This window comes from Calypte anna, chromosome 4A, assembly GCF_003957555.1.
Source record: "Calypte anna isolate BGI_N300 chromosome 4A, bCalAnn1_v1.p, whole genome shotgun sequence".
NCBI lineage: Eukaryota > Metazoa > Chordata > Aves > Apodiformes > Trochilidae > Calypte > Calypte anna.
The window spans coordinates 42,203,713-42,222,859 of NC_044248.1; the positions used below are offsets into that span (position 1 = coordinate 42,203,713).

The window sequence follows — 19,147 nt, forward strand, 5'->3', positions numbered from 1 at the left end:
AAAAAAATTAAAAGGGACCACAAGGTCCAGTAAATCTCAGACAGAACCTAAGCTAGAACATGAATCAGAACTGATGCATCTGCCTCCTGCAGGGTGAGATTTACAGTGCTGGTCCTGCTGCATTCATTAGAGCCAGGTTAGGTCTTGCCCATCTTAACTACTTTTATACAAAGCAAATAACACCTCTTTGGAAAATTATTATTGTATTCCTTCATTCCTGACATCTATGCCCCTTGTAAACTGCAGGGGGTTTGCTGTTAGATCCATGGGAAGGCCAGCAGAAGGCCAGCTCTTGTACATTAGTTACAGTTCTGTCCCTTCCCTTTTTTTTGGGAACTGTGTTCAGGTTGAGGCTCAAAGCAAACATGGACAGCCTTTCTATTTAATTACAATTTAAATTTTTCATCTGGATTAGGCAGACAGAGCAATGATTCCCAAATGGCTGTTACTCTGATACACTCCCTGAAGCCTTCACTAACAGTAGTGTGTTGTCAGTGAACTTGCATCCTTAATTCAAAATCCTGTATCACCTCTGATCAGGGAAAAACAACTAGAACACAAAACCTGGATTATTTCAGATAAGGCAACATAAAGTAAGCCTTAAAACAAAGGCAGGCACTTCCATAAATCCCAGGTACCCTGTCATATAGGAACTCAAAGCCACAATAGATAAGACTTCACATCTTGGAGACAACCCACAACCATAGTTTTTCATTAAAACTTTTGTGAGGTTTATGATAACTTGAAACAAAGGGAGGAGGGTTCACTTTTGAAAGCTTAAAAAAAAAAATTATTTACTCTGAACCTGAGAATCTTTCCTTTTTATGAAGCCAGACAGTTTAATCTTTTTTCATATATATAAAAAAAGTAAGTGTAATGAACTTAACACAGGTGATATTTAGGGTCCTTAGTTGAAACCATTGACACTGAAATATTGGTGGTTTGTATTACTGTGGAAATACACAGTCATCACTTACCTATAGAACAGAAAAATAGTTTCCTTGTAAATTGACACCCTGCTACTACTAAAACAGAGCTTTCATTTTTGAAAGCCACAGTGATTTGCTGAAAAGCTGTGAGATTTAATGACAGCATCCCCAGGCTTGTCACACTCGTAAAAGGAAAGCCAACCCTGCCTCCAATTAACTCCATCCACATAGGGTTTTTGAGATTTTTTTTGTCTCACTGAGATTTAACAAAGTTTTATGCTGCTGTCTGGGGCCTCCAGTCTGCATTTGAGCATGAAGAGGGATCCACCTGTTAAGGATCTGTTAAGGTATTTATGGGTTTAGTGTTTTTTTGGGGTTTTGTTTTTTAATGGATTATTTTTGCATCACGGTCACTAACTGCTAAAATAAGCATAATAGAGTTTAAATAACTGCACCTGCTTGCTGTACATACATTTATATCACTATAAAAATACTGGCATGACTCATGGACTGCTTCTGCCTCAGATAGTTACAGTAACTGAATCCAATCAATAGGAAGCAGACTCTGCAGGTAAGATAAGCTTATAAGGCTTCAGCATGGCACCTTTCAAAATGCAGATCCTGATAAACCAATGAACAGCTAACTCTGAAAGGTGAAAGCAAACACTTTAGGAACAAGCTGTGAAAATAAATCCTTGCAACAAGGTATTCCGGACAGCAGGGAGTGGGTGGGTGACTTCAAGAGACGAGTTTTAACAGGTTGTGTCAACAGCAGCAGAACATACACAGGGGAAAAAAAAAAAAAAAAAAAAAAGCTGAGATTGTCCCTGATTGGGAAGCAAAGCAGGAGGGAAAAAAAAAAAAAAAGGTCTAAAAAAGAAGTCAGTTAAAAATAATGGTTCTGGAACAGAGTATGTATTAACAACAGTTTTGAGTACAGATAATAAATGTGCTCTGAGTGACTCTGTTTCTCAGAAACAAAGGGTTTCCAAAAGTTGTTTGAATTATGTGTGATCTTTTTCAGCAGTCTGCAAGCAGAGACAGCTGCAGTTTTCTCATCTGCAGGAGGAAGGAGCCACTCCTGAGACTCTGAAAGTGTCCTGAGGAGCACATGAAACAGCATCAGGGATGAGGAGGTGCACAAGGAAAATGGCTCTGGGTGCAGATGTGAGGATCTGCTTGGGCTGCACAGGCTTCTCCTGCCCTACAGGCAGCTCATCCACACTCCCCTCCAATACACAGTGCAAGGTCACTTTTTCCTGTCCCAAACATTACCCATTTTCACAAGGCTCTGCATATCAGCACCTCATTTGTCTTCCCTCCAGTTACTTACAATGTTTTCCTAAATACAGGTTGCTGTAACTTCTTAGAATAGAATTCAATAAAATCAAAGTGAGATGTTAAACTAGAACATTATTATTTGGCAGCAGAACAAAGACTACTTCCAGCACTTGCTAGAATTTTGCTGGTGATACAGAATAATTATGGTTGTCTGGTGGCTTGAAAAATAAGCTTTGTTTCACCATAAATAAAAGGTGTTCTCTGCTCCACGTTTTTGTTCTTTCTGGCTCTTACGAGAGAGATAATCTACTGAATACTTACTACTCCTTCAGAGACATTCCTATTGTAAAGATACCAGCTGTGATAAAAGTCCAAATTCTCAATTGCTCTTTCATGTTGGGATTCCTCAGGTTTGATTTCTATACAGAGAGGTGTGGGTGTGAAATATATCCTGGAATTAAAGGGAACAGCAGCTCTTTGAATTCATCCTAATGAGAGAGAGTTGGGGTTGTTCAGCCTGGAGAAAAGAAGGTCCCAGGGAGACCTTCTAGAAGGAAAGCTGGGGAGGGACTTTTTAGAGGGGTGTGTAGTGACAGACAAGGGGAATGGCTTTAAGCTGGAAGAGGGGGGATTTAGGTTGGGCATCAGGAAGAAATTCTTTAATTAATTTGAGGGTGCTGAGCCCCTGTCCCAGGTTCACCAGGGAAGCTGTGGCTGCCCCATCCCTGGCAGTGTCCAAGGTTGGATGGGGCTTGGAGCAACCTGGGCTGGTGGGAGGTGTCCCTGCCCATGCAGGGGGTTGGAACTGGATGAGCTCTGAGGTCCCTTCCAGCCCAAACCATTCCATGATTCAAGTGGCATCCACCTCCAGCCTGGGTGGTTCTATGGGATGCAGTTATCTTACCTGATGCATCTCTCACTGGTTCCCAGTGCAAGTCATCATCTTTGTCCTTGATCCATCCACAGAGCCCACTATCAAAATGACAACTGTGTACCAGCACACCTGAGCAAAAAAGAATAAAAAGAGTGCTGAGTGATTTGGATTTTTCTGGTTGGGCAACTACAGCAATTAAATTAAATGCAGAAGGAATGAAAGAAAAAAAAAAATCTACAACATTTCTAAAACAAGAAAAAGGATACCAGTGTTGTTATTAACAGTTCACACTATTTTAGTGCAAAATCTGTTTGGAACTATAACTATAAAGGTTCATTTAGGTGGTGAAAGCCTGGTTTAAACAGGGCCCTAAGATAAAGAAGTCCTGTAAAAATGTATAAAATCCCAAGAAATGACTAAAAATCCTAAGCCCTAGGCCCTGAAGATGAGACATGATCGTTACCTGGGTCGTCATTTGCTTCATATTCATCAGCAGTAATCCCTCTTTCAATTTCAAGTATTTCAAATAGATTATTGCTCACTCCAGGCTGGCGTGGAACTGCAAGAAAAGTAGTTTTACAGAAATTAGTGAGATAAAGTGGTTACTGACCTACTTCCTTATCTTTAATAAAAAACAGAGCAGCTCTGGGCATTGTGCTTTTATTGGAGAATTAAATAGTCTATATTTGACATGAAGATACATAAACTTTACACCTATGTGATTTATCACTTATGTTGTACATTGATTGGAGCCCTGTAAAAGGTGATTCCAAACCTGCTGAAGGCTCTTCAAATGAAAACTTCTCTTTAATCAGGGGGGGAAAAAAAGCAACAAAAAAACTTCAACCTTGAATCACACTATTCCCTTCCAAATGTACTTTTAAAGACAGTGGTTTCTCAATAAAATAAAGCCACATTAAAGCCCTTGCTCAGACTTTCTGATCCACTCACCTTCTACAGACATTTATAGAAGGAGGCCTCAACAGGAGGCACTGGGACTTGGAAGAGCCCCACACACACTTAACCTGTGAAACCAGCTGAAGGTAGAGCCATCTGTCTGCACAGGATCACAGCTCCCTAAACAATCACAAGGCTTGTATAGAGAGGTGAGAAGGAGGAGCTGTGGTGGAAACTGGGATTCAGCTGCAATTATACTTTTTGTTTCAGACACAGCCTTGTCCTTCAGCTGCCTCTCTCAGAGAAGGAACACTCCTGGTGATGAAGGGGCCCAGGGGTTATCAGACATTCAGCAGCTAGGACAACCTGAAAGTTCCTAAGACTCCTCCTGGAGACACAGTTCCAGTCTGGATAGAGCTCCAGAAATCACACACCAGTGTCGTGCCCACTGGGCAGCTTCAACTGGAGATCACCAGATTGCTCTGGATAAAATACAATTCCTCTTTCAGAGGCAGGTTCAGCATATAATTAATACCAGTTGGAACGTGTTTTAGGCATGTCCTGAGATGTTACAGACACCTCTGACACCTCCAGTATTTGTAAAGGCCTTATCTAATTAAAAACATGACACCTTTTTCCACTTGCAGTGCTAAAATAAGTATCTTTATGTCTCTATAGGCACCTCAGGCAAGTGAGGACAAGAGGAATGGAGATGATTTGCAATTCTAAACTGAAATAAAGGACTGTTGTTTTAAGGAGATCAAATCAAAGGTAAGAAGGAAATTTTGCACTAGGACAGCAATGTAAATAGCACTGCTGCAAGAGCTCCTCTTAAGCCAGAATGCAGAGGAAAGTGAAAAACAAGGATGAAGCAACTTCCTGCTTTTTGGAATTAGGACAAAATGAGCAGCCTGATAAAAGGTCAACCAAATGCTAATGTATTTTAAAAGCTATATTGCAAGCTACAAATCTTGAATGGGAATTATGTATAATACAAATAAATAAATAAAAAGCTCAAAGTCTTGTAGGAAACTGATTAACTCAATATTATATTCATTTCTGGAGTCACTATACCTCCTTCTTTACCTCCCTTTTTTTTTTTTTTTGTTATTTATTTTATAAATCCTTTACAGATTTGGGATAATGTCTATTTGCAGTCTATGATAGGAAGACTCAAACAGCCTCAAGGACTTTAGGTTGGCTTGGGTAGTACAGGCCCATTAACTTTTAAGGATACAGTGTTAGCAATAATGTTTTTTACTGCTTTGTTTAGTCTGCTTTTTTGCTTACCTGATTAGAATTTCGAGTTCTAATATGAAAGAAACCTTACAAATGTGCACAGTCCACACCTGATGGTCAAAAATGCTTAAATAATATTATAACATTTATAATATAAATAACATTTATGCTTAAATAATATATTCATATAAAGGAGAAAAACCCTCCATTTACCTTGGTTTCCTACAAATCTGAGTTACATCTGTGAACACCTGCAAGCATTCTCCAAATGAAACCAGATATATTTGCCTATAATAAAGCAATATATTTCTTCAACTCTTTTCTCTAAAGTCCTCTCTAAATATGTTGTTATGAACTTCTAGGAGAATGTGTTGCAGAGCTTTAACCCAGTCACATCAGTGCTCAGACCTCATTAGAGGAATGTGCACTTGATAAGAAACAAGAGTTACCAGAAGAGATGCAGGACTCCAAATGTGATCCATGTGTACACTTTTTTTTTTTTTCCTTGCTAAGATGACTGATATGTTGAGTAGCAATCGTGGGAGAAAGAATTTGGCACAATTATTTTTTGCAAGCTTTCCAAGCCCTTTCTGTGTACTTTATATAGCCTATCAGTGTGCTTTTCACTTGACTTCAATGGTTTGATAAAGCTTGTTAAATATAAACTTGGCTGCTTTTTCTTGGAGAATTTTGTAAGCTCTGAGTGTGCCAATGCATCAACACTACCACATTCTCAAAGTTCATGAGCTAAGTTCTTCCTAGGCACATGAATATCTGGGGGGGGACACCTTTAATAACTGCAGAAGACTGACTCACTTTCAGCTTTTTAATCCTTTGGGAAAACAGCAGGTTTTTTTTTTACTTGCTAATTGCTGAGGCTGAGAGAGTAAGAGCTGGTGTATTATGTATGTCAGATTATATGTAATTACAGAATGATCACTGGTTTGGTGTTACAAAAACAAAACATGGAGTGCATGTTATTAGGAATTGTTACTACTATTAATAATGCAGTGTTCTGCCCTACAACAAACACTGCATTCTTGTGCAACTCCATTCCCCATCATAACCCTGACCAAGTTTCCCATTTGCTATAAAAAACAACAAAATGACAAAGATTTTTTGACTGAACAGTTACAATTGAAAGCAGTGTAAACCCACAACCCAACAAACAAACCCAGCAGTGATGAGATCTCACACAGAACTGGTGAAAAACAGCTAACAGGATGGGTAACAGAGGTCAGTTAGACTTAGTAAACAAGAATAAATCCTGTTTTGCTCCAGGAAGACTTTGATACCTGCTGGGCAGCTGAGAGGTACACTTCGCCCTTCTCTCTGGAAACCCACTCTCCAGGATATGTTGCCTAAAACTCAGATTCCACACTGAGAAAGACTCCAGGAAGGGCTTTCAGGAGCAGTCACACACTCATAAATTGTACTCAGAACCATTTGCTTAAGAGAGGAGAGATGGTTTTAAGTGTGTGACCACTCTCAAGTCCACCCTCCCATTTCTCAGGCAAGTTACAAGGCTCATTAACTCTGACCTAAATCAATTATCTTCTTATACCCCTCTGCAGAGGATTTTCTGAAAAGCAACCTGCCAGCTTTTCTCTCAGCAGCTAGTCAGGAGGTGCAGAATGCTGAAGTGAGTTTCAGGGGAAAACAGCTCAAATAAATAGTCTACAGAAGCCTCCATATCAGATCTAGGGCTAAAACTGGCTGGAAGATTGATGGGTGTGATTTGTAGGACTCCCAGATCTTATGATTTAGCTCCAGAGTACAAACAGGAACAAAGTGCCTATCTCAAATGCTTAAATATTATGAGAAAAAAATTTTAATGAGTTACAGAAGACTGAAGAACAAAGAAAATGATACTGTAGAATGATGCCACTCTAATGATATCAAGGAATAACAAAATACCACATTCTTTGCTTTCAGCATTTCCTTTTTTTTAAGGATCACATAACTGCATTAACTGCACTATGGACTTTTCAGCCAGTGGAAGAATCAAGTTTTAATCCGATCTTTAAAGTTTTAATAGCTTTTTATGAGAAAAGTCTCCTAATTCTGATCTTCTCATCTTGACTAAGGGCTAAGAAGAAAAATTGCTGAACTGTCTTTTAATACAGATAAGGGTTTTGTTCTTGATTTGCTGATATCTAGTGTTATGCTCTGCCTTTAAGCTTATGCTTGTAATGCTTATCACCCAGATCCCAATGGCAGGAGATATTTAGTCTTCCTGAGAAGTACTTTCTATTTGTTAGAGACTTTATCCATCTGAGTAACCAGAAAAGATTCCTCTGTACTTCACTGTAGCTTGTATCAGCCCTGAAATAGTTAAATATGAAGACATCACTGCATTCCTCCCTCCTTGCCATTCCCCCCCCATCCATATCAGGAGAAGATTATCCTTGGTGCCAGATTCCACTGTCTGCATCTGACTAAGTGGTTCAAAGGCCAAGTGTAGGAATTCCATTTTTAAAAATACTCTTTTTTTTTTTCTTTTTGTTCTCTGAAAAAGCAGCACCCGAAAGTCAATGCAGGAGGTTTTTTTTAGAAAAGGGGTAAAGTATCTAAAGAAATGCTCCAACCTGATACCTTTCAAAAACTGCAAAGGCTTTTTTAAACAACATTCTCAGCACTATTATCATTTGTGCTATTTGTCAGCACCAAACAGACCAATTCCACTGCTCCTCAGCTGATTTCAAGCTGAGCAGAATGTTCAAGAGTGCTCTGAAGTGAAAGCTTGGGCCTTCCAACCCAAACCATTCGCAGGCATATGGGGACCACAGTAAAAATTCATTTTTAGTTTCCTTTCTGCCTCAACTGGAAAAGCAGATGCCATGGGAAAATGAACCTAAAGAATAAGGCAAAAGAAATGAACTCATATCTGAAACCAGGAACCCTAAGATGTCTGATGCAGGTCACATTGAAACAGGAACAGTTTTAAAGTAGCTGAAGGAAGTAGCTGAAAAAAAACCTTCCCTGAGGGAAAAAAAAACAACTTTTCCCTTTAAGAAAAAATGCTTTACCGTGAAGGTGGTGAGAAATGGAAGAGGATGCCCAGGGAGGTGGTTGAGGCCCCATCTCTAGAGATACTCATGGTGAGGCTTGAGGAGACTCTGAGCACCCTGATCTGGGTGAGGGTGTCCCTGCTGACTGCAGGAGGGCTGGACTGGGTGACCTTAAGAGTTCCTTTCCAACCTAAATTATTCTATGATTCTATGAAACAGAGGGGCAAATAAAAAATTCACAAACTTTTTTGGTGGTGGGGAAGCTCAGGCACATCCACAGGGCAGGTAAGTAGCACATCAAAGGTTAGCTAAATGTCTCTGGTTATTCCATCTCAAACTTTTGTATTGTCTTAACGTTGTGGTGGTTGTTAACATTGTGTTTGGCTTGAGGAATGCTTTTTGAGAGGCCCTGGCTTTCCCTTGGTGTAAGCACTGCTGTCCTGAGCTTGTGGTGCCTCACAGGCAGCAGCTGCAGCCAAACAGAGCCAGGCACTGCTCTCCCACTGGCCTGGAGCAGGGGCAGGGTTGGCAAGCAGGAACCTGAAGCTTAACCCACCCAGCAAATGCCATCTGCAAGCTGACATGAAAGGCCTCTGAGCTAATGCACTTTACCTGATGTTTGCCAGTGGCCAAGAGCAGGCAGGGGCCAGGTCTGCAGCCCAGCTCATGCCCAGGAACTCAGCAGCTGGCAGGAACAATCCCATGCTGCTGCACCCCTGCTGTGACAGCATTTGGGGATATATATGAGTATCATGTGAGTATCTCTGTAGTACCTCTAGAAGTGCAGCACTCAGAGTGAGGAGGACAGGCTGAGTCATGCCCTGTGCATCCCACTCTAGCAATGTATGTGGCTATAACTTTTCTACCTCCTTTTCCAGATGTCTCATATATGTAACTTTCTCCCCAGTCCCACAGACTCTGGCAGTAACAGGATGCAGTAGGTGAAGTAACTCCTTGCTCTACAAGCAGTGCTTTCCTCAACAAGGTAGCAGCACATTCCTCTGCAACACAACTCTTTTTGCACCCCATCACAGGTTTCATATCCTAAAGAAATGCTTTTGTGCAGTCACTTATAAAATGTGCCACTGGACAGAGAGAAGTTGGGCGGGGACACCAGTGACCACCACCTAGATGATACTTTCAAAGTGGCCTAAGGAGGAAAAAGAGAAAAAAAAGAGTGGAAAAGAGAAAAATGAGCTAAAAGAGAAGACAGAAGCTTCATGCAAATTCCTACCATCAAAGCACAAGAGGAGTATGCCCTCAGTCACACAGTTTTGCCACACACATCTGTGTGTAAAGTATAACTTCAGCAGGGCATAGAAGAAATAATATGGCATTAAAGACATACTTTTTTACTTGATCTGAGGAGCCATCTGTTGCTGTATTCTCTACTGAGGCCAGCAGCAGCTGCTGGTGCTTAACCTGTTGGAATCCTGGTGCACTGAAGTCTTTAAAGCTTTGTGGGTATATAACAAACCTTATAGGATGGCAGCTGACCTAAAGAAATAGTTGTTAACACTTTACAAAGTGTGTTACATGTACCATCATGTAAGCTTACCAATTGGGAAACAAAATGCTTTTACTGTCCTACTTTACAAACCCCTGTATCTGAAGCATACATACTCAAAGCATGAGTTTCAGAATCTAGCCTCTGGGGAGAAGGCAGACTAATTATTAATAATAAGCTTTATACAGATGATGGTTATGACTTCATGAAAATAGCTCAAAACTCTAATTCAGAATTCCAGAAAACACTTGCAACACAGGACACCTGGGAAGTATAATGCTAGAATATACAAAAATTTCCACAGAATTCTGTATTGTTAACTACTGGTTCCCATTACATTAACATTTGGGACTCTTTGCTATATTTCTTTTTAGAATTTTACATAAAAAGGCTTTTATATTGTTGACTAAATATAGATTATTTAATAAACAAACTTGAAAAAAGCCAAAATCACACTCCTCTGGGCAGTACAGTGATTTAGCTTCCCAAATTCTAAGCCTGTTGTTGTCTCCATTTTAAATTTATAAAACTGTCTACCAAAGATAAAATGCCAACAGGGAAAAGAAACCATTTTTAACAAGGAACAAAATATTTCACTGTCTAATGACATCAGAGAATGTTACCACACAGATGTCAAAGCACCCAGAAAAAAAAGAATCCTACACATTGCTTGCACACCTGCTCTGAGACAGCAAACTTTTCCTCCCACTACACTGCTTCTTTCAGCCTTACTGCTCCTGAAGCTGAAGGGCTGATCAAGCACAGCCTCCTTGTCTCTAAAATTAGCAGCAGAACTAAAGATGAAATCAAGTGTTGAGAAGTTGTTGGCAGATCCATGTAACTCTGCATGTGCCAGTAGTGGCCTCTCTGGTATGCACTAAAGCTGGTGTAGAAATGGTGCTGCAGATTTCAGAGGAGCTCTAAAAATGACACGTATCCATGCTATGAGATTCTTTACTATCTTCAGCTTTTCACCTATCCATTTTCCTAGATGCAGTCCATAAAATTAGTTATAGTGATTATCACTGTTATAGTGATGCAATTTTCCCATTTTTTTAGTCATAAATATCCAATATTATACGAATTCATACAACACAGGTGACAGAACAGTCTTTAGGTAATCAGGCATGGTCCCATTTCTTGCAATTCTGAAAGCTATGGAAATAAATCCTATGAGTGACTCTCAACTGCCTGAATTTCAATAGCTCGACTATTTATGAGTTATATTACATTTCAATACTTTCCAATAAAGTGTCTTCCATTTCTCCAGTACTTTCATCTAAAAGCATACTTAGTTTAAGCATTTAAACAGGATGATATATTCACAAGTAATTTATGAAAGGTAAAAAAGCTTAACTTCTTGCTTGAATTCATTCAAAATTCTTCACGCATTTTTGTTAGGTAACATAATTGTTATTTTTGCAGCTTTACTGTATGACTATTTTCAGTTTCATGTCTTTGTATTGATAAAGTGTTCCCAAAAGCCCAGGCAGCACAGGGCATGCTTTCACCTCACAATTCAGTTCACAAATTGCATCTACAGTTCTGATGATGGAAAGGATATGTAAAACTACTTACTGAACACATCTCCTCGGGGTTTCTGGGGATCTACTTGGATCCTGTTATCATCTGTAATTCCTTGGGAAGATGTAGTTTGGGTGGGAACATGGGAAGGCTCTTCAGTTGTCATCAGAGGAGTTCTTTGTGGTGGTAGTGTAGGTCTTAATGTTGTGAGCTGAGGTGGTGTTGGAAGTGGAGGCCTTGTCACCAGCTTTGTTACTGGCCTTGTTGTCACAGGCACATACCGAGTGGTTGGCTTTGGTGTCAGTCGAGTTGTTGGTCTGGGTGTAGGTCGAGTTGTTGGTCTGGATGTAGGCTGAGTTGTTGGTCTGGGTGTAGGTTGAGTTGTTGTCCTCAGTGTAGGTCGAGTTGTTGGCTCAGGTGTAGGTGGAGTTGTTGGCCTGGTCACTGGTCTCTCTGTAACAACAGCAGGTACATATGGCGGTCTGAGGGGTTGCCTTGTGCTTCCAAGATCAGGAATCCTACTGGCTATACCACTGCCTCCCTGAGGGATTGTGCTGTTGCCCTTGAATATATGATATGGACCAGGTGGTTCAATCATAACATTAGGAATAACTGCAAAGAGAATCAAAACGGGACCAAAAAAGGACATTTGAGTCTCTTGGTCCAGAAATTTAACAATATATTTCATTATGACAGAAAGCCTTTGTTGAAATCATTGCTCTTCTTCTGAATGTCTCATCTGAATAGAAACAAACTTGAGCATTAGCACTGCTGAACTGTCATATCCCTTCAGATGGCACTTCTCATTCCAGTAGGTTAGAGATGATTGAAGACCAAGAGACTTCCATCTCTACCTCCTCCAAGCATCAACCCTCTTTTAATTGACAAAAAATTACCCAAAAAGCACTGTTAGTAAAAAAGCAAGGACAGGAAGATATGTGTGAAGCAGCCCTCTAAACTGGACAAGTTTGTACTCTGGATTGGAGGCAAATTTAGTAGGAGTCCAATGTTACAACCATCTTGGTCAGACATTTTCAAAAATCTCCCCTCTTCAAGTTTTAAACCATTTCACAGGATCACAGAAAGTGAGGGGTTGGAAGATGTCACAGAGCTGCAGAGTCCTGAGGGATCTCAAATCTGAGGGAGCTTCAAAGGCCTGTTCTGCACCAAGAGGGATGGCTGCTTCTCCCAAGAGAAGGGTTGAGGAAACAGATTACTGAACAGGGAATTCTTGCAGAGAAATCCTCCCTCTTGGCTCTGCTGACATCTGGGGAGCAGTGGGAGAGGATGGGGTGAGCTGCTGAAATGGGCCTGTGGCAGAGTGTGCATAATAACAGAGCATGAGTAATATGTACTGTCTGACCAGATCTACCCTGCTTACTCAGTTGTTCTCATCCCGAAACAATGTCTAAAATCAAGCTGTGAATGGGGAGAGGTGAATTTCTTTCTAATTATGAAAATGTCTCAGGGAAAGGTATTTTTACCAAGGCATCCTAAGACTCAGAAAACTCTGACTACATTCCCTGGTCCCCTATTAAGTATTAAAAATAGTTAAGAGAAACTGATCCAGACAGTGCTGTATCTCAAAATTTCCAGCCCAGGACACATTTACTTTCAGAATTCCTTTTTTAAAAGGAGCATTACTTACTTATGCAGTTTGTTCCATTGTCCCTGTACCCTTCTTTACACTTGCATTTGTAGGATCCTGGTGTATTGTAACATCGTGAAAAACTTCCACACTGGTGGTGCCCAAGGGAACATTCATCTATATCTGCAAGAGGAAGTTACATTAAAAAAATTATTTACCCCAAAGAAACCTGACTTTCCACTTATCCTTGCAAAACCACAAGCAGTTGTTTGGTCATTAGGAAAATATTATTAATTTTGAAAAATTTAATAACACTGAAGTGCCAGTAAGAAAAGGAAGCTAGGCAGTCACAAATGAATGTAGATACAAAATTAGGGTAAAAGGGACTATTGTGCAGCTCTGGTATTGCTCAGTGCATAACTCAGCATGAGCTTCAGTGATGGGTAGATTGCAGTTGAGATAATGAAGATCACAATTTTAATAACCACTTTTTACAGGTAACATGGTAAGAAAAGTTAAATTGAGTGTATGAATAAGCATGTTCTTAATCACAAAGTTAATGAACGATTTTTTCATAAAATGCTTCCTCTATTACACACTGGTGTAGATGTTTCTACATCAAACAGAAAATGCATGAAATGCCTTATGTGGAGTTTCCATGTTTGTTGTTAGAGATGCAAGCAAAAATCCCCAAAATCTAGTGGGCTGCATAGACATTTTTCTCCAAAAAATATACTTAAAAGATAAAGCAATGCCTCATCATCTCCTGTTTTTCAGTGAAAGGATTGTAACTATTTGAGACCCTGGGAAACTAAGATAGCAGGACAAGGGAACATCTTTGTTGAAGAGCATACACCAGCTGCATTCCAGTTTCATGTCCAGAAAAAGACAGGATACTTCCCAACCCCTGCCTTTTCCACACCTGTTTTTAGAGCAAGGCAAGTGGGGCAGCCTGGGCTGGAAGGAACTGGAGTTTGCTCCAGCCACAATTTCTCATCTTGGATCCTGGGCCATGCTACAGAGCAAACCTGTGCCAGGCCAGACATAATGTTCCAAGGCTACAACTGCCTGTGCTCAGTGAAACTGGGGGACAGAATTCCTGGGATCACCAGCTCTGCTCTCCCAGTACCTTTCACAGGAGAACCAGTTACAAGAATGGGGACAAATATTGGCTTCCTTTCTCATGGTCTATTTCCAGAATCCAACCTTTCCTAAAATACAGATGCAGTGCAAACTAAAACAGTCTGTTTCAGTGTTTCAGCCATAAACATTCCTCATTAATTTCAGTCTGGAATAAGCAGCTCTATTACAGGCACATAAAAAATAAGTTGTTTTTACCATGGCACTGGTATTTGCCTCCAATGTACATCAGATCAAAGCCTTTATGACACCTGCAAATGTAGCTCCCAAAAGTATTTACACAATGCCTAAATCGTGGACAGATAACTCTCCCAGTAGCACATTCATCAATATCTGTGAAAAAAAAAAAGAAGCTCTATTACTCTTAATGGCACTTAGAAGTAGAATCTATATTGTCTAAACTAAAGTGGTTTCACATAATGAAAAACTAAAGAACAACAGCCAAAGTATTTTGATAAGGTTCTTTTGGCTACAAGCTGGTTAGCCAACAGTAATACCTGATCACTTCTGATTGTGCCATCCCAGCTCAGCTCTTGGTCACACACCCAAGTTTTTATACTTAACTGTGCCAGAAGCCTTTTAAAAGTACTGTGAGTGACAAGAGGTGCAGTGGCATAAGGAGCATTTCTAGGGAATCAGGAATGCTGGCTCTATGTCCTTGCTCTATGTACCCTTCCCCTTGGAGTGGAGATCCTAATTCCCCACAGAACGCACAACAGCTTCTTCAGAGCCTCAAAATGCTCATTCTTGAAAGTGTAATGGTTTGGTGTTATTTGTGTAACTTTCTTCTGTCCCACTGAGCCCTGCCTGCCTATATACACACCACACAGATTTAACAGACAAGAAACAACTCCAGTAATTATCTTCCTGAAACATACCTAAGCCTGGGTACCACCTTGCTGTGCATGAGGGAGAGCTGGTGTCCCTGCTCCTTGTTTGATGTTTTAAAGTCTCTTAGCAATAGTTTAAAATCACACAATAACAGGAGTTGTAAGGACTGAGGGCTTGGATGCCAAGCAGCCTGTGTGAGTGAAATGAAATTTGTGGGACTGGAGGAAACCACTGCCAGCCTCTGACACACACCACTTAAGAGCAAGTAAGCAACATACCTATCCCTGTTCCCATCAGTGACATCTCCAAACTGCATGCATGATGCATTCTAAATGTCTGATAAATTCTCTTGAACTGTATTCAGTGTAAGGATGAGAAAATTTTGGAGGAAAAAAACCACAAAATTAAATCTGGAGTTGACCACTTACCTATGCATGTCCTGCCATCAGGCCCCAGCTGCAGTCCTGGGGAGGGGCAGCGACAGCGTACATCCCCCTTCAGCACATCACAGCCATACTGACAGTTTGCCATGGAGCAGGAAAGGGCATCTGGGCAAAAATAATCCAAAATATTTAGAGAACGATTTTTAATTCAACAGATACCCATTCAGGCTTTAAAGAAAAAAATAAATATGCACTTATTTATTTTTTTTCCCCAAGATTACATATCTAAGAAATTGAAAAAATGGAATGCAGCCCCTATGAGGAATATCAAGCCCAGTTTGTACTGAAAACTCCCCATGAACAGTACTGCCATTTCAAAGCCAGACCATCTTTAATAAAAGGTAATTTCTCTCCCTTTCTCTCTGTCCAGACACTCAGATATCCACTTTTAGAGGTGCAAGTAGGAACCTGATTCTCCAGAGAGATGACAATACAATTTTCTATGAGTCAAGCATATTTTCAGCTCTCATGATTTTACATTCATAAGGAGGTAATACAGCAGATCTGCAGGTATCTCACTGCAACTCTAACTGCAAGCACTAGTCCTTGAAGGCCAATTAACCATGATTTACAGCACTGAAGAATGCTTCTGGAGAAACTTCTAATAAAACTAATAAAGTCAAAGTATTTGCTGTTGTTTTGTTCAGCCTTATTTCATTAGAAGACAGAAGCTCATCTTGTGCAACTGCCTGATTTCCAGCACGAACAGCATTTTACTTGGGGACTCATCTTCATTTCATAAAAGATTCCCAGGGAAAGCCACACAGGGCTCTTGAGAAGCTTGGAAAAAAGCAAGAAAGAAGCCTTGTCATACTTGAGCACGTTCCATCTGGCATGAGCATGTAGCCATTCAGACAGTAGCACTTATAGCTGCCATAGGTGTTCATACACCGGTGTTTGCACGGCCGGGGCTTTAGTCCACATTCATTTAGATCTGAAATGAAGGGTACAAGACAAGGGGGAGGGAAAAGAAAATAGAAAATATGAGTGAAAAAACCTACTAGTTCAAGTTCCTGGAGAAATAAGGGAAAATATGGCAATTAGCTTTTTAATCTGCAGTCCAGCTGATAGCAAGCATCCATAATATCCTGCACAAGGCACTGTTCACCCCTCCTGCTAAGGAGGATGTTTTCTTCTTTCACAGATCTCCTTTCAGAAATGACAGAGTTAGCATTAGCCAAGTGCCAACAGAAGTTTCATTAGGGAATGCACAAGCTCAGGTGCTCACAAATTGCCACTATTCACGTTGGTGCCATGTCCAGAACCAGCCAGAACTCTGGAGGAGGATAGAGGGAAAAAGCAAAGTCACTGCTGCCATCACTATCAGTGACTCTGATAGGGATTCAGTGATTTACCATCATGCTTCACAATTAGTCACAGAGGAAGATAGGAAACAATCTCACAGGGCAAATGTTTTCCCTACCATCTAGAAAAATACTGGAAAAAAACAGTGTCTGACACCAATGATATTTGTCAAAGACTACCCACAAAGGCTATTACAATCTAACAGAGAATTAATTGCTTCAACTGAAAATATTTAGGCTACAATTTCCATAGTAGCAGACAAGGCTTCTAACAAGAAGTTTCAGTGAGAATTCCTATAGGATTCTCTTCCAAGAAGAGACCAGGTGAGATCAGGCAGGAAAGAGCATCCTTTTCCAACACTCACTCTTGTGGGAGTCTGGGAACATCTCTGGAGCTTCTAGGAGAGCACACAGATGTAAAAACTTACTGCAAGGAGGCAGCTCCTTACAGATTTTAGAGCTGCAATGACATAATTATTACTCATGCAACACATCTGTTAAAAAAGTCTTTGTTAAACTCAAAACCTATTGGAGTCTGACTTCATAAAACCCACAGAGCCCACATTATTAACTATGCTGACAAAAATCCTATTGAAGTAAAAGAAAGTAAAGTTCTTTAAGTCTAACATATCTCTAGTCTTCCTTTTTTGTACAAAAAGCACCAGTTTACAAAATAACTGCATGACAACTAGGTATAAAATACTGAACTATAAGACAACAATGAGGAAAGGTAATGCTGAAATTAAGCTGGCAGGGCAGGATCTTAACAGTTCCTCTGTTAACTTCTAATGCTTACACCCCACTGCACTTCAGAGCCTAAGTTCAAATGCTCCTCAAGACTTTACCCTTAAGAACTGTCACATATTTATTCCCAGAGCCACAACACCAGATTCAAAGTTGAAAAAGATAAGAATTTATGACTGTTCTCAGTTAACCTCCTTGCATAAAGTATAGATTACATTATGAGCCTTGTAAAAATTGGATCCTTCTATAGGAATCTGAATACCACATCACCATTTGGCACAAAAATATTCTTACTACAGACATAAAAGCTCTGGTATTGCCAAATTGACAGCTACTAGTAACATACTCTGAGAATAACCTGATCTTAACAAGTAGGTGGAATCAACTACATAAACTATACATAATCCAGTGTCACACACTTTTTGTTTGTGGAATTTTGACTGAATTATTTATGTCTTCATTCTATTCCTGCCTGTGAATGAATGTAGTCAGTATGAGATTTTGATTCAGATCCTCAAAAACATGCTGAAGATAAAAATGCCAATGCTTTGAAAAAATTCAAATTTTTTCACCTTAGCTGAAGTAACAGAAAGCTCAGGTCACAAGGCAGCAGAAACAGGTTGTTAGCACAATTCCACTTAAACATAAGCATCCTGTGTCACAGGTTTTCACTTTTTCCTTTGAAAACAGCTATTAAGATGCTTTTAACTTCATGGAATCAGAACCCCTGTTTAGGAAAACAAGCACCAGCAAATAGGTGTGTCAGAACACACTACTCAGCCCACCTTCTTTTCTCCACAATGCAGCTTTTCTTCTTTTCACCAGTGCAGTCGGGCACATGCTTGGAAACTACACAACAACCACCACTCAGTTTCCTGGAAGGCACATTGTACAACCACTGTCAGGTGCTGCTGGCTCTACACAAAACCTGTGTGGATATGCTGACAGCTCTCTTGATCTGCCTCCACACACCCACAGTCTGTACCAGGATGCTTCCCCAAGGAGAGTCTGGATGTACTACAAGTGGACTGGGGGGAATGTGGCAACTTTCCTGCTATTTGTATACTATATCTGTTTCTTGTTCCATAAATAAGGTCTATTTCTTCAAAAACAGGTTCAAGCTAATGTTAGCAGTCAAAGAAGCAGCCCACAGCAACATACCTCTTGAATGAATGCTGGGTTTTTATCAATTGTTTATTTCAAGCATCATCTGTAAAGACAGCTCAGAATGGGTGTCTACACATCAAAAGAGCAAATAAGAAAAGAGTAGAAATTCCCTCTAAAAGAAACCCAGAAAGCTGGAATGTATGAAATGTATTAAAATAACATTTTTACACAGTTTTTCTTTTTAATAAAATATCATTTCTCATAGTGACTTTTAGACTTACACTGGAGTTTCAAATACAATGCCAAACACTGTTAGGAAGTTTAACAAATGCCTTCTGATTTCTCTGCAGGAACATCCACTCACTGTCCTGCACTTCAGAATCTCATTGTTCAGCCACTTAAATTCCCACGTTACCACAATGGTACAAAGTCAATTCCAAACCAGCAGTCTTAATTTCAAAATAACATGACAGTACTGCACATAAAAGCAGACTGACAGTTTGGGACAGTATGGAAAGCAGGTCTGTAACATCAGCCACAGGCTGCTGAGCACAACTATTTTATTTTTTCAGAAATTAAATGTAAATGTAAGAAAAGGACAAGTGTGCTATGCTGGCAAATCCAGATGGGACTTTGCCTGCTGTGTGGAACCTCACATGATCCTGGATAATGATTGACTTCATTGTGCACTTAACAATGGGGCACTTATTCCTGGGAAGATGCAATTT

The 19,147-nt window shown here is 40.1% G+C and overlaps 1 protein-coding gene across 9 annotated transcripts in view; it reads right to left on the minus strand.

Annotated features, from left to right (window-relative positions):
• The window catches only part of NPNT (nephronectin), a 35,253-nt gene that overhangs the window by 3,957 nt on the left and 12,149 nt on the right, over positions 1–19,147 (minus strand). For 5 of the 9 annotated variants that reach the window (XR_003987541.1, XM_030450111.1, XM_030450114.1 and 2 more), the window contains 7 exons: positions 16,079–16,198; positions 15,250–15,369; positions 14,189–14,323; positions 12,911–13,033; positions 11,317–11,874; positions 3,548–3,643; positions 3,115–3,213 (listed from right to left, as the gene is read on the minus strand). Coding sequence is in view for 8 of the 9 variants with exons in the window: in XM_030450111.1 (XP_030305971.1) it covers positions 3,115–3,213; positions 3,548–3,643; positions 11,317–11,874; positions 12,911–13,033; positions 14,189–14,323; positions 15,250–15,369; positions 16,079–16,198 (1,251 nt within the window). In the remaining variant the exon portion in view is untranslated. The remainder of the gene's footprint in view (positions 1–3,114; positions 3,214–3,547; positions 3,644–11,316; positions 11,875–12,910; positions 13,034–14,188; positions 14,324–15,249; positions 15,370–16,078; positions 16,199–19,147) is intronic. The other 4 variants (XM_030450117.1, XM_030450119.1, XM_030450112.1 and 1 more) reach the window with 3 other exon arrangements.